The 13,541-nt window shown below is 39.8% G+C and overlaps 1 protein-coding gene and 1 long non-coding RNA gene across 2 annotated transcripts in view; one reads left to right on the top strand and one right to left on the bottom strand.

Moving 5' to 3' along the window:
- COL4A4 (collagen type IV alpha 4 chain) overlaps positions 1–10,275 on the top strand; it is a 68,409-nt gene extending 58,134 nt beyond the window's left edge. Inside the window, exons 39-47 of the mRNA XM_035895269.1 lie at positions 637–744; positions 1,641–1,796; positions 2,468–2,566; positions 2,868–2,876; positions 3,746–3,877; positions 5,990–6,106; positions 6,863–7,051; positions 8,870–9,156; positions 9,763–10,275. Coding sequence (XP_035751162.1) covers positions 637–744; positions 1,641–1,796; positions 2,468–2,566; positions 2,868–2,876; positions 3,746–3,877; positions 5,990–6,106; positions 6,863–7,051; positions 8,870–9,156; positions 9,763–10,026 — 1,361 coding nt within the window. The 3' untranslated portion in view covers positions 10,027–10,275. The remainder of the gene's footprint in view (positions 1–636; positions 745–1,640; positions 1,797–2,467; positions 2,567–2,867; positions 2,877–3,745; positions 3,878–5,989; positions 6,107–6,862; positions 7,052–8,869; positions 9,157–9,762) is intronic.
- On the bottom strand, positions 6,934–9,796 carry LOC118452374. The gene is made up of 3 exons (XR_004842146.1): positions 9,716–9,796; positions 7,373–7,459; positions 6,934–7,014 (listed from the first exon to the last, which is right to left on the bottom strand). It is a non-coding gene; the product is annotated as an uncharacterized LOC118452374 (long non-coding RNA).
- Positions 10,276–13,541: the final 3,266 nt, after the last annotated feature.

Below are 13,541 nucleotides of genomic sequence, written 5' to 3'. Positions count from 1 at the left end.
TAGGGAAAAGTAAGTGTTTGAGGAAGGGCCACTGAGAAGGTTAAGTGATTGGAACATCTGTCATATAAGAAGAGGCTGAGGTAGTGGGAATTGCTTAGCTTTCAGAAGAAAAGGATTGGGGGGATTTTATCAATATAAGTACCTGATGGGAAGGACATGGAGACAGATTCTTCATAGTGGTATCCAGTGATATGACAAGAGGCGATGGGCACAAACTGACATACAGGAAATTCTACTTAACTATAAGGAAAAGTTCTGTTTTTCCCATGAAAAATTTTTGCAAAAATCCAGAGTATAAATTAGAAAAAAACCCCACATTTAAGGCTAGTAAATTCATCTTGTTCACTGAGGTTTTTAGGAGATGGCTGAACTCACTTTTGCTAGGAACAGTCTGTGAATACTTATCCTGTCCCAGACAGAATGATTTCACAATCCCCACTCATTGTACATTTTTACCATTTCTCCCATTGTTAGAATTCAGAAGGCAGCAGCTATTTGTTACAATATGCCAATGTGCGATGATGCATTCTTTAGTTTAAGCAGATTTTATTTTTACTCAGGCTTTTTTTTTTTCTGGTTTTTTTTGTGGTTTTTTTTTTTTGTTTTTTTTTTTTTTTGTAAAATGTGATCCCTTAGGTAGAAGAGGACCTGTTGGACCTGCTGGACCTATGGGAAGGTCTCCTGATAGTGCTTCTCCTGGTCCTCCAGGTGATCAAGGACCACCTGGTTTAGATGGCATCAGAGGTATTAAAACCAAAAATACCAAATTTAATCATGTAAAAAGCCCCTGAGGCTAGTAGGAGTCACTGAGTTGCTCTCTGTGGAACAATGTGTAAAAGTGCATAGGGAACAAAGAAACTAATCAATACCTCAGTGAATACACAGAGAAGCAAATACTGGCTAGATCACCAGAGCAAGGATAAAATACAGATCTCCAGATTCAGTTTTCTGGCCTGTATGGTAATTCTGTACAAGTCCAGTGGCTACAACATATCTCAATTTCCACAGAAGCTAACATCAGTGAGATTACTGGCCTCTCTTCCTAGCAAGAAGGATAAAACACACCATCCAGAAGCCTGACATTGTTGGTAAACCCACAAAAAGCCTTCCAATCTAAATCCAGCCCTGGAAAAACTAAAGCTGGCAACTCTTTTGTAATCATTTATGTAGCTCTCACTCCTGTTCCCCTCCCTGATCTGAGGGATCCGGTCAATTCCTATAGATTCTGGCCCTCAAATGAAGCTCTTTCAAGTTGTTCTGACCCCTTACATCAAGTATTATCCTTACCCAGTACGAAGACTTACTTCCTATTGGGAAATAGGGGATGGAGATTGGAAGTGTAAGCAACACTATAATAAATATGAGAAACAGTGTCTCAACTCATGTAACATTAACTTGCCACCTTTTGCTTGCACAGAATCTATATAGTTTTGGAAGCTATTCCTATTATTGTCTTCCTTACAATGCCTTGGACAAAGGCTAATACTAATATTTCCAAAACTAGGCAAGGGCTGTCCTACATCCCAGGAAAAAAACAAAAACAAAACAAAACACAAAAGCAAAAAACCCAAATGGAACATGGCTACTTTTAGATGTTTATGCTTTGTGCATGTATTAAGAATAAAGTTCTTCTACCATAGGTCAGCCTGGGAATCCTGGTCCTCCTGGAGAGACTATCTTTGTACGAGGAGATCCAGGTGATACAGGTATTCAAGGGTCACCAGGTAATCCTGGGCAGCGAGGGCAACAAGGAGCCAGAGGTCTTCCGGGGAACCAAGGAAGAAGAGGCCCAAAGGGTATGATGCAAGACGCTTTTAACTATCTTGTGCACTTACGCCCAGCCCTATGCAGCTGAGGCCTGTGTGCAGGGGATTGCCATTGGAGACGGAGCCAGACAGAAGGAGTAGGCTAGACATTTCATAGCTCTGCCTACAGATAAAATAGGGCTGGGTTAGAAGGTCAGAGTAGAGCCAGATTCACATGTACTGCTTCCAACAATTTGTTGGAAGACTCCTACCAACCTGAGGATGAGTCAGTAAAACTTTTGAGGCTGCCAGATAAAGCAAACCTTGACCTTTCTGCAGGGGTCTTGAGAAACTATGGAAGATGCAGATGTGTTTGAACTAACACAGGGTCTCACATCTGCGCCAAATCAATAGCTTGGGGCTTTCAACAGATTCTTCAGTTTGAAAAGAGCGATCTAGATACCCTGCTTCTTCCACACTCTGTAGAGAAGTCCTGTCTACACCAATCCTTTCCAATCTCTATGAAAAGAAAAGTCATAAATTTTAATTCAGTTCAAAACCTGGGAGAGAAGAGGAAAATGTGTATTTCTTTCTGGGAGACAACAAAGTTGAGCTGTCCAAAGCATTTTTTTGTTACTTAAGCAGCCAGACTTCATCTTATTCATGTGTCCACCTTCTTGGAATGCAACAAAATGTAACTGCACAGTTTGTTTTCTTTCCAGGTCCTATGGGAATCCATGGCCCACAGGGTCCACCTGGTGCTATAGGACAACCAGGAGACCAAGGTTTTCAAGGAAAACCTGGTCCCCAAGGTCCCACAGGTACTTATGACCCCGTGGCTCATTGTTACTCAACTGTAACTGTGATCATTCTATTCATATATAATCTTACTAACATTTACTGCATATAGACAATTTAAACAATCTCAGAAAAAAAACCAATTTAATTGATTTCTTATTTGAATTGTGTAAAAATTTCTGAACTATGTATTTTTTTCTAATGTCACCTCATGTAAGTGCTTCAGTTCTCATCCCATTCTTTACTCTAATTTACATGCCTGAAACTTGTTTCCATCTGCACCACAATGGCCACAATCTGCTTTCCATTTTTCAAATCCTTCAGGTTTCATAGGTAAGTTCATGACTATTGATTATTGTTCTTTTCATGTGGGCTTCCTTCTGTATAGATACATTCCACTCTTACTTAGAAGGAATTCTTGGCTTGGCTGCCAGGAATAGTAGATACTGCTACAACAACATAGTTCTAACAGATTTTTCACATGAATAGCTAGCACTTCCAAGCAGACCAGTATCATGATAATGCTACCTTGAGAAGTCTCATGCTATGATGTCAATTAGACTTGTAAGCCACACTTGTTACAAATTATCATTTTGTTTTTTGGTTGTCACACAAGATGTTTCTAACCAAAAATTTAGCAAAAGCTTGAATCCTAACACCGGATTACTACAAACACTGAACTCTTAATCTGACTAAATTGATCCAATTCTGATTTTGTTCCAAAATGCAAATAGCCGATAACTCCCGGTAGCTTCCAATACATAAATTGTGGCCATTCTTTCTTTTTTAATATTATGATTATTTTAAATAGATATTGTGGGTTAGCTTCTTTGGCCTGCTTATCGATGGTTTTGCAGCCAGGGGATAGGCAGAGTACTGTAGATCTTCACACGTGCTGAGTGTTTGCCCCAAAGTTGGGTAGACTTTAGGCTTTAACTCAAATCAGTTCGGGGCACATAAGACAGAAACTGCACACCAAATACTTGAAATGTATCAGCTAGCATACACTTGCTATGCTGTTAAATGCTGTGCTAAAAGACTAAGAGCAAAACTAAAAGCAGTGAGACTCAACAATTCAAGATTTTAAAATACTTAAAGTATAAACTTGAATACCAAAACCAGCTAAGAGTTACGTTGATTTTTTCACATGGGAGCTATTAACCAATCTTCTGGCTAATTTACTCTCCTATTACACATTCCAGGTAACCCTGGTGAACCAGGAAAAACAGATGATTCATGCCCTGCAATCCCAGGGCCTCCAGGGGAAGCAGGGCAAAGAGGAGATGACGGCTCTGTAGGATTACCAGGACTGATAGGCCACCCTGGACCCCAAGGTAAGCTTGTGTTTTGAAAGTTTGGATGTCTATTTTAGCCATTTAGACAACAAATTGAAAAGGGTAAGAGTATCAGCATTAGTTCTCTATGCTTTACCCTGTCTCTTCCCCTTTAACACTTAGTAACAGTCTCCAGAAACATGTAGTGGGCTGGCTAATGCTGAGGATGATGGATCAATATAGCTGAGCCAGGCTGCTTGAGCCCACCTGCACTGCATCCCCTTTTCCTGGGCCAGGGAGGGCAAAAGCATCAGGCACTGTTGAGAGAGTTCTTCAAATGGTGCATTTCCTCTTTACCAACAACTGAAAAAAGCAATGCCTCAAACCACTCCTATGGTTTAAACACGTTATATTTGGAGGATGTTAAAAATATACATGCTTTTAATTTAGCAATAATTAATCACAAAGCTCTGCTAACAAAAGTCCTAAAAGGACACTGAAGTCAGAGAGGTGGCTATGATAGCACCTTTTTTTTTCCTGTTAAAACATAAAAAAGTTACTACAAAAGAAATCTGGCTAAAGAGATCTTAAAAAGAAGTGATGAAAGACTGAAACATTCTTTTGATAGATAAAAAGAAAACAAAGGGTGATGCTGGTACTTACAATTTAAACAGAGTGGCCATCTTCACAGAAATAGAGCATAGCATGTCTATGTAGTGTTTTCAGTTTAGGCTGTGTCTAAAGTGGCATCTTCAGTTTAGACAGTGGAATCCCTACTGTGGTTTCAGGTATTTCCTACTTGGGAAACTGAAGTTTGTTGTGGTGGCTGCACTGGACATCCAATATCTCCAGAGAAAAAAATTCATTATTTTCTCCCAGGAGATGCCCTGCAGTAGTCGTTCCCCTAATGAAAGTGAACACAAGGCAATTTTCAGTGAACTATCTTGTTTTACATATCTTAATTGATTTGCCAACTAAAAGGTGTTTCTGGGGTTGAATTGCTGTGTTTCCATCGTATACGTCATTAAAACAGTTTCTGAAAAAACAGATGATACAATGATACACACTTGCACTGGTTTTATGAAAGAAACACTTAGTAATGATTTTCCTTTCCTTAAGATACCAGAATTCCAATTTTTTTTGGAAGGCAAACTGGAAGTTTTACCGGCAAAAGCAATGTGTATTACTAAAACTTCAGTGTACTTGAGCATTGGCAAAATAACTATGTAACCAACATTGGAAAGCTGTTACATTGTTTTGACTGGCTTACATTTTCTTAATGAATCTAGTAAAAAGTAATGTGGGGAAAATTTGAATACAGTGAGATGACCCTGAATTACTCAGCCTGCAGATTTGCAAGGAATGAAACACACACCATTAATGAGAAACAACTGTGGTGCTAGAGAAACATACTCCTCTGAAAACTGTTTTTTACCAGAAGAGGACAAAGACTGCTGCGTGCAATAATACCTGACAAGCATAACTTTGTTCAATTCAGATTGTGTTTAAAGTAGCCAGTGAACAGGACCATCACTATCTGTGCCCTGCATATGAGATGTACCTTTTACTGTTGTGGCCACACCTCATTATCTGCTAGTGTATAAAAATGCATGTACATATGAGAAATATGAAAACATGAAGTTATCCAGAGCCTAAAGTGTCTTTACCCTTCCCCACTGGATGCAGTCCAATCCTGCAGTCCCTCCCTGTTCTGTAAGTACTCCAATACATGTATTCACAGGAAGTTCAGTACGTGTTTAAAGACGTTGCTGAATTGGGTCCTAAAAGATGAAGGCCTCCCATAGGATGAGTTTACTCATTACATGGTACAGATACCGATGGCAATTCTGCAAGAGGCTTGTCATGATAATGTTTGTTAGTGATTTGGTTTCAACTGTACATCACACAAGTTCTGTAGAGAGGACATAAAACCTTATTGGCAGTTGCTGTTATTAAAGTCGTGCCTCTGAGCTACTACTGTGGTCACAAGGTGAATTAGTTGTAAAGAGAATTCCCAGCAGAGAGCAGTTCTGCACGTCTCTGTCCTGAAGCGTCATTTCTTGGTGGTGTCTGTTCTGCTGACTGGCCCTTTGCATGCTGCATGTGTTTGGACAACGTATAACCTTTAAATGCAGCCATATGAAGGGAAAGCACTACTCTGTATTTATCTAGGAAGAAAAGGTGAAGAAGGGTCATGTGGCCTGCCAGGTCAAGATGGCTTACCTGGGGCACCTGGACCACCAGGTGACCAAGGGAATACAGGAGAACAGGGATACGCTGGGCCACAAGGTAAGAGTGGAACATGGCTTTTGGGGGAGAGATGTGTGACATGATACGCAGACTAAGTTTTCTCTCTACTCCCCCAATTCACACATGGATACATCCACCTCTAACCTGAGATACTGTGACACTTTTTCCCCCCTGTCAGTTCAAGCACTGATACTGAAATTTGTAAATGATTTCATAACACATTTAAAAAAAAAAAAAACCACCAAAAAACCACTATCGGAAGAAAATTTATCTCAGCATCCATTATTACTCAGAAAAGCAATTAACCACACATGCTAAAACATCAATAGGTATGCATTTCTGAGTCAGGGCTAATGGTGCAACTGTCTGTGAGTAATTAAAATTGTATTTTAACTGTGACTGCTGCTTAATAAATTAATGATTTAATACATAGGTGAGGAAAGGGCATTGACTGTTACTGCAGGGATTCAAATTCAGTTCAGAGAAGTCTTCTTAGTGAGTAAGTCTGGGAAATCATTGCTCACCTCCATTCATTTCTTAGTCCATACAGCACTGGGCAGAGGCACAATAGAAAAGCCAACTGTCAAGCATTCCGTGGCAATCTAGTTAATTTCTTTCCCATAAGAAGGATAACATGAGTCTACTGGTGTCTATTGCCCATGACTACCTGGAAAGTTGTATTATATTCAGTCAGGAACCTCTTACTGAACACTTAAATATAGTAAAAGAAAAAAGTTCACACTAGCTATGTGTTCATACAAGTACATTTCTTTTACCTTTTCTCCTATCTATAAGGTCCACCTGGCCAGACTGGTATCCCAGGACCACCAGGCCCACATATTAGATCTGCAAGCGGATTCTTGCTCGTCCTTCACAGTCAGTCGGACAGAGAACCACTCTGTCCACAGGGGATGCCAAAATTATGGACTGGCTATAGTCTGCTGTACCTGGAAGGACAAGAGAAAGCTCATAATCAAGATCTTGGTATGTATTGTAGTACATAATTGCTCTCCAGTTAAGGTCTAATGTGGCGTGATCTACACAATGAAAGACAAGTCAAAGGGAGCACACTATAGAATCATCAATTACTTACTTTCTACAGACTCAAAGCTAATTTACACTGATAATAATGAACTTGGTTATACTGCCCTATTATGTGACCCACTTAAAATAGCTTTCTGCTGCTATGCATTTAGTGGCAAAAGTATTTCTACCACTAAGTAATTTTGAATAGAAGTTGGAGAGATGAGTGGTTTATTTCACTCGTCATCCTGGATAGTAATTTTGGGCTGTCTTTGAACTCACCGGAGAGATTTCCCTAGGTCAGGAATCTCATTTGGCCGCTGTGAGATAACTCCCTGGAGGATCTGCTACTTTTTACTGTAGAGACAGCTTGGGGAAAAGAGCTGGTTAAGTTAGGTGGTTACAGTTGGATAATACAAAAAAAGCTTTACAAATACAATCATGCATCATGTGTACAGCAGAATTGTGTGCTTTTAAGAGTCAGAAGCTCATATTTATTTGGAAAAGACAGAGCCAAATTTCTCCCAAAGACAGCTCCTTTTGGTGTCTTGGGTCATTTCTTCTACAATTCTGACTAAAATTAGCTGTCTAAATAAGCCACCTGACTTGCAGCCTGAGAAACTGATTGGTGGCAATTTACACAGAAGTTTCCTAAATTATTGTTGACTTGTTATACAAGCAGCAGAGAAGTCTCCTAGGAGGAAAGATCAAGGACCTAATAAACTGGACAAAAAAAAAAGTGTTCAAAAGAGCAATAAAAAGGTATTTTTAGTAAAGCAGTGTTGTTTTAAAATGTTTTCACTGTTGTGTGTTTGGCATTCCCCAGGAGAGCCTGGTAACAGAATGCCTGATAACAGCAGTGAAAAGAAGATTCAAAGAAACTAAAGTCCTTGTTTCCTGTGACCAGCGTGTTCTTTTTGCAGGCATTTTCTTCTCTCAGGCTACTCCAGCTGCTTTACTAGTATTGGAATGGAATATCATCAGTGATAAACAAAACTGGCTTCTGCATAGAAATGTCATGTGACTTTAAAGAAGGCATTAGGGTATTACAGAAATAATACATCACACACAGAGTTCAAGGCAGAACATACATGCAGTGATTATTATCATTAACTAAACAGGTCATCATGAAACTGTTCTAAATTCAGTTCTGGAAGGAGAACTTCACCTCTGAAGCATGCTGAAGTATGCACTAGTCACTTCTTAATTCCCAGTGATGTCTGCCTGATGAGAGTTTTGCAGGATTGGCTCTGCAAAATCCCTCAATCCTTTTATTTCACTCACAGTCTGTGAAACCTTTCTGGAAGGCAGTAGAACAGCTGCTGAGATTTCAGCTTAATGTACTGCTAGCAATGGCTTGTCATACTTTACAAAAATTTTCTATTTATCAGCATTGGCATTTGGTTTCTCACTGCTCCTAATGAGTTTGTCAATAGCTAATCTCCTTTCAAACCAGCCGCCACCTCTTGCCTAATTTTTCAGCATTGGCACAACCAAGAAGTTGTTATCCTAACTGTTTCCCACTGTGACAAACTACATAATGTTTAAATACTGGATTGTGACACAATTAAATATTACTGGTCAAAGGAAGATAATGGTGGAAGAACAGTTTCTGTTTTCAATATAACGGGCCATTTTGGTGAAGAGCCTGGGAGGTTTAAGATCTGTGAATTATGTGACTCCTGTTAAGATACATAGTTTTGCAGCAACATTGGCCAGAATACTGTCTTCAACTTAGAAAGAAGTGGAGTAATTTTTGTCATTTGTTATTATTTTCAGGTCTGGCAGGATCTTGTCTTCCTGTGTTCAATACTATGCCCTTTGCTTACTGTAATATCAACCAAGTTTGTTACTATGCCAGTCGAAATGACAAGTCTTACTGGCTGTCAAGTGCTGCTCCTTTGCCAATGATGCCACTCTCTGAAGAAGAAATACAACCATACATAAGCAGATGTGCTGTATGTGAGGCCCCTGCCCAAGCGGTAGCAGTTCACAGCCAGGATCAGTCAATTCCTCCCTGCCCAGTGAACTGGAGGAGTCTCTGGATTGGATACTCTTTTTTGATGGTAAGGGTCTGGGCACGTGAGCACAGGTGTAAGTTTCTTTCTTTCATACAGCTTTTGCGTTCTAAAGGTTTAAAGATTTTTAGCTCTGCAAAGTAAGCTATCCAATGTCTAGCGAACATTAAAAAGGGAAACTCACAAAAAGGAACAAGATGAGTGTTAGTTCCAAATTGCAGAACCTGGCTGTAGCTATATATACTGAAGCCATAGCCTTAAGCTATGCATTTCTTAAAATTACAAAGATATTGCTTGCTTATCTTTAGTAAACAATGGGATTTTCACATACAAAGACACTTTCCAGAATTAGAGGTCTGGGGCTTTTTAATGCCATCCTCTAGTTAGGTTTGCAGCAGTTTAGATAACACCATCAATTAGAATCAACCCAGATTACTCTTTTCTTTGGTCTGATAAATACCAAAAAAGTGAGCTGGCTCTAGACTTTTGAGATTACCTCATTACAGAGCAAATTAAGATTTTCTCCAGCAAAGGAAGCTTACTCCAACTTAAACTAGTACAATTAAAAGCAAATAAAGTCAGAAAAAGACAGATTAAGATAATTTACCTTTTTTCTTATGCACAGTTATCAAGTTCTTTCATTGTTCTTTCCAGCACACTGGATCTGGTGATCAGGGTGGTGGACAGTCCCTGATGTCACCTGGAAGTTGCCTAGAAGACTTCAGATCAGCACCATTCATTGAATGCCAGGGTCAGCGGGGAACATGCCAGTTCTTTGCTAATGAATACAGTTTCTGGCTAACAACCGTGACACCTGAATTGCAGTTTGCATCAGCCCCCCTGTCAGGAACTCTTAAAGAAGGACAAGAGCAGAGGAAAAAAATCAGTAGATGCCAGGTATGCCTGAAGCACGGCTAACAAGCAAACCAAAAATGAACAGCTAGAGTGAGACGTGCATGAGGATGAACAACATGCTAAAGGTTTAAACAGTATTTAATATTTGAATATATTTGAAAGTGTGCAGCACTGTTCTTTTCATTTGAATGGATCTGTAAGACTGAAAGATGAAAGATCTGTTGAGCCTCATCCACCCATGTACACACATCTACAGGTAGTAAAATCTAGTGTAAACGGCTTAATTCAAAACCTTGAATGAAACTCACATTGGAGTCCACTGCCATAATATACAGGTAACGAGGTGAGCTCGGAGGGTTGAATCAAGTCGGGAATACCAAGGAAACCATACCTGTTGTGAAGGACAATGGATTTCCTGTTAGAAATGGCATTTACAATAGGAAGAGTATGTGTATTTATATGGCATATTATAAATATGTATCCTTACAGATTCAAATGTGCAAACATACAAACATCTTAAAGCCCTACAACAGCTGAATTTCCTGAGCTAAAGAAACTCTCGCGTGCTGCTTCTGAGGGAAGAGGATAATGTAATAGTTAAAAAACCCCTCATAATAAAAACAAAGATCAGTCTTTTACCATTGCAGTATTGAACCAGACTGTGAAGGAACTGTTAATTGGGCTTTCATAAGCAACAAAAAGTTGCAAATCCGTTTAACAGTAAATTATGTAAGAAAATAAAATTAGCTGAGATAACGAATCCTTAAAAAGCTGTATTTATATTAGCAATTAATTTCTAAGAGCAGTTAAATTAAATTATTAAGCCCCAATCCAAGTAGCTGAAAAAACAAAGCAGTTTCTAATATTAAATGAAATGGTGATAAAATGGGTGAACTTATTGGAGTGATGAATACAAGAAGCGTTAGGACAGTTGTCTAAACATGAAGCTAATAAATTCTGTTCATTTTTTGCTTCTCTTTTTGTAAATACACCACCAAGAAAAAAAAGAACCATCACCTTTAAGATCCTTATGGAATCATAGCTCTAGAGATGCTTTTTATTTTTTAAAGCATTGATTGTTAAAACGTTTATAAGCTAAAGCACTAATCACCTTTTGAAAGAGTTAAAACACCTTAATACCTCCTTCATTCAGCTATAAACCCAGAACTATTAAATGCGTACTTGAATCATGGAGAAACTACTGAAAACACAGATTGCAAATGGAGCACAAATGCTCCTTTTACCACTTAAATAAGCTACGTTTTACTAGAATGGAATAAAATGGTTTTTTCCAGCACTTTTAATTTCAGTTTGTGTTCACCGAGAGGTGCCCCCAGCAAAAGGATTTTCAAGGAAACGGAGATCCACATCCAATAGTCCCAATTCAAAGAAAACTCCCTCTGAAACCACCACCACAGACTGATCAGCCAATTTAAAAGTTGGATACACAAACTCAAAGAGCAGGAAAGACAGACATTCCAGTCTCAGGCAGAGGAAAAGAAAATAGTCAGCGGGTAAGCCCATTCAAGTGTAAATACATCAGACTGGGCAGCTTCCTTCTGACAAAGCCAGCCAAACTTCTCTGCTCTGTTTACATGGTGGTCAACCAGCTCTCCTGCTCTGTCACCTGGGAAGGGGTCAGGACCCCCACTGGGGCATGCCCCGGTCCCCACCTGTCTCGAGGAACATTTCCCTTTTGGTCCCAGCAGCCCACTGGGACAGGGCACCCCTCAGTTCACTCTTAAGTGATCCCATCTGCATGCTTCCAATCTGGCACCCCAGTTTTCTGAGGAGGGACTAATCCCTACCCTTGATGGAAGAATTGAATCTCCTCCTGCTTCAGGCAGCATCCCACACTGGCGAGACTGGCTTTCCCGTTTGAAGTAGAAACCAACATCTTGACTCAGCAAGGTGCTGAGCAGCTTCAGAGCTTCCTCCTGCCCAAAGCCGGCAGCATGTAGAGAGATGTGCCATCCCTTTGTCACCTATTCTTTAGGTGCACAAACTGTATTTCCAAAAAGGCCACAGCTAAAGCCCAAATGGGCAAGTAGCTTCAGCTTGTGTTCACAGTAGGAGACAAATACCCCATGTCCTCAGGTGACGTCCCCACTTCCTCAGTGGATTGAGGCAATTCCCCATTAAGGTCTCATGTATGAGCTTTTCCTGACAGTGCTCACCAGCCGCTCTGTTACTCATTTGCAGCCTCTCCTGAGATGAGAAACTCCCTGGAGAAGGGCAGTCGCTTTGCTGGGAACATGTACAGTGGGGCTTTTGGTACTACCTGCACTTAGCTAAACCACAAAGAAAACCTTGTACACTACGTTATTGCAAGCTTTGTCGTAACAAGACAAGTTGAAGACAAGCAAAATGGAATAAAACGGGATTTTGGAATTAGATCTGTGTTCACCTAACTTGAACAAGTACACAGGAAAATATTAAAAACATCTGAGAGAATCAACAAACAAACAGACCCAATAATCTAAATAAGCCATTTCATGGCATTTTACCATCTTGCTTTTCAATTTAAAAGCCTCATGTAAACCAGTCATCTTTTTTCTGTTAATTTGATGCAGAGTTTTGCACCTGTGCCAGTTATGGTTTATGATTTTTCTACAAGAACAGGGTATATATGAGATGTATTTTTAAGCTACCACTGATAGGTTAGATATTTAATAGGTGTGTAAATTCCTGTTTCATGCTTAGCTGACTCTAAGGCATTTGTCAGAAATATTGTACTAATTCAAAATGAAATTGCAGATAAATTGCTTAATATTACAAAGCAAATAAGACAGACCAAAGTATAAAGCAGCATATGCTTTAATTCTGCAATCATCTGTCCAGTGCCTATAAGCAGAAAAATAATTGGGAAATTACTCATAGGGGACCTAATTATGAAATTAGGTGTGAAAAGGAATAGCTGAAACTGTTCATGAGTAAAAACACTCCTAAAGGCAATGGCCTTGCACTAGTCCTTATATCCCAAATTACCCTTACTACTGTGTTCGAGAGTTTTGGATCTTGTGTAGGCCCAGTAAAGAAGTGAATTTCATCCTAAATGGCAGGCAGGACATTGATAGTACCACAGAGAATTATGCTGGCCGCACTCAGAGGTCACGGGAGTTAAGAGTCATTTGGGGTGAACTGCCCAGGAATTAAGTTCAGAAGCCGTGATTTACAGCGTGGAGACTCGCTTGCCCTTCGCCCTAGCAAACCATGGCATTGGGGTACGGCTAGGAAGCAGGGAAGAGGCCTGGGTCTAACTCATGGCAAATCCTCGGGGCAGCTGTCAGATTCTTCTCTCCTTCCCATCCCCCCACCTCAGGAGTTCTGGAAGATAACTCGAGGAAGAAAAATATTGCATAGCCTGAGCCCTGTTAAGAAACATGGCCATTTTTTGCTCCATTTGCTGTTTTTCATAAGACAACAACAAAGATGCACGGGCCCAATACTGAAAGTGTCTTTTGAACTGAACTTCATCTTCTGCTGTGTACAGAGCATGTCAAAAGGGAGATACTAAAGCAAAACTGAGAATAGGTATCACCCATTTTATCACAATGGTGCTGTATTGTAAAAATGGT

Source organism: Egretta garzetta, unplaced genomic scaffold (assembly GCF_000687185.1).
Source record: "Egretta garzetta isolate BGI_Z169 unplaced genomic scaffold, ASM68718v1 scaffold425, whole genome shotgun sequence".
Taxonomy (NCBI): domain Eukaryota; kingdom Metazoa; phylum Chordata; class Aves; order Pelecaniformes; family Ardeidae; genus Egretta; species Egretta garzetta.
Note: the sequence above shows the minus strand (reverse complement) of the source record. Positions and strands in the feature narration are given on the sequence as shown.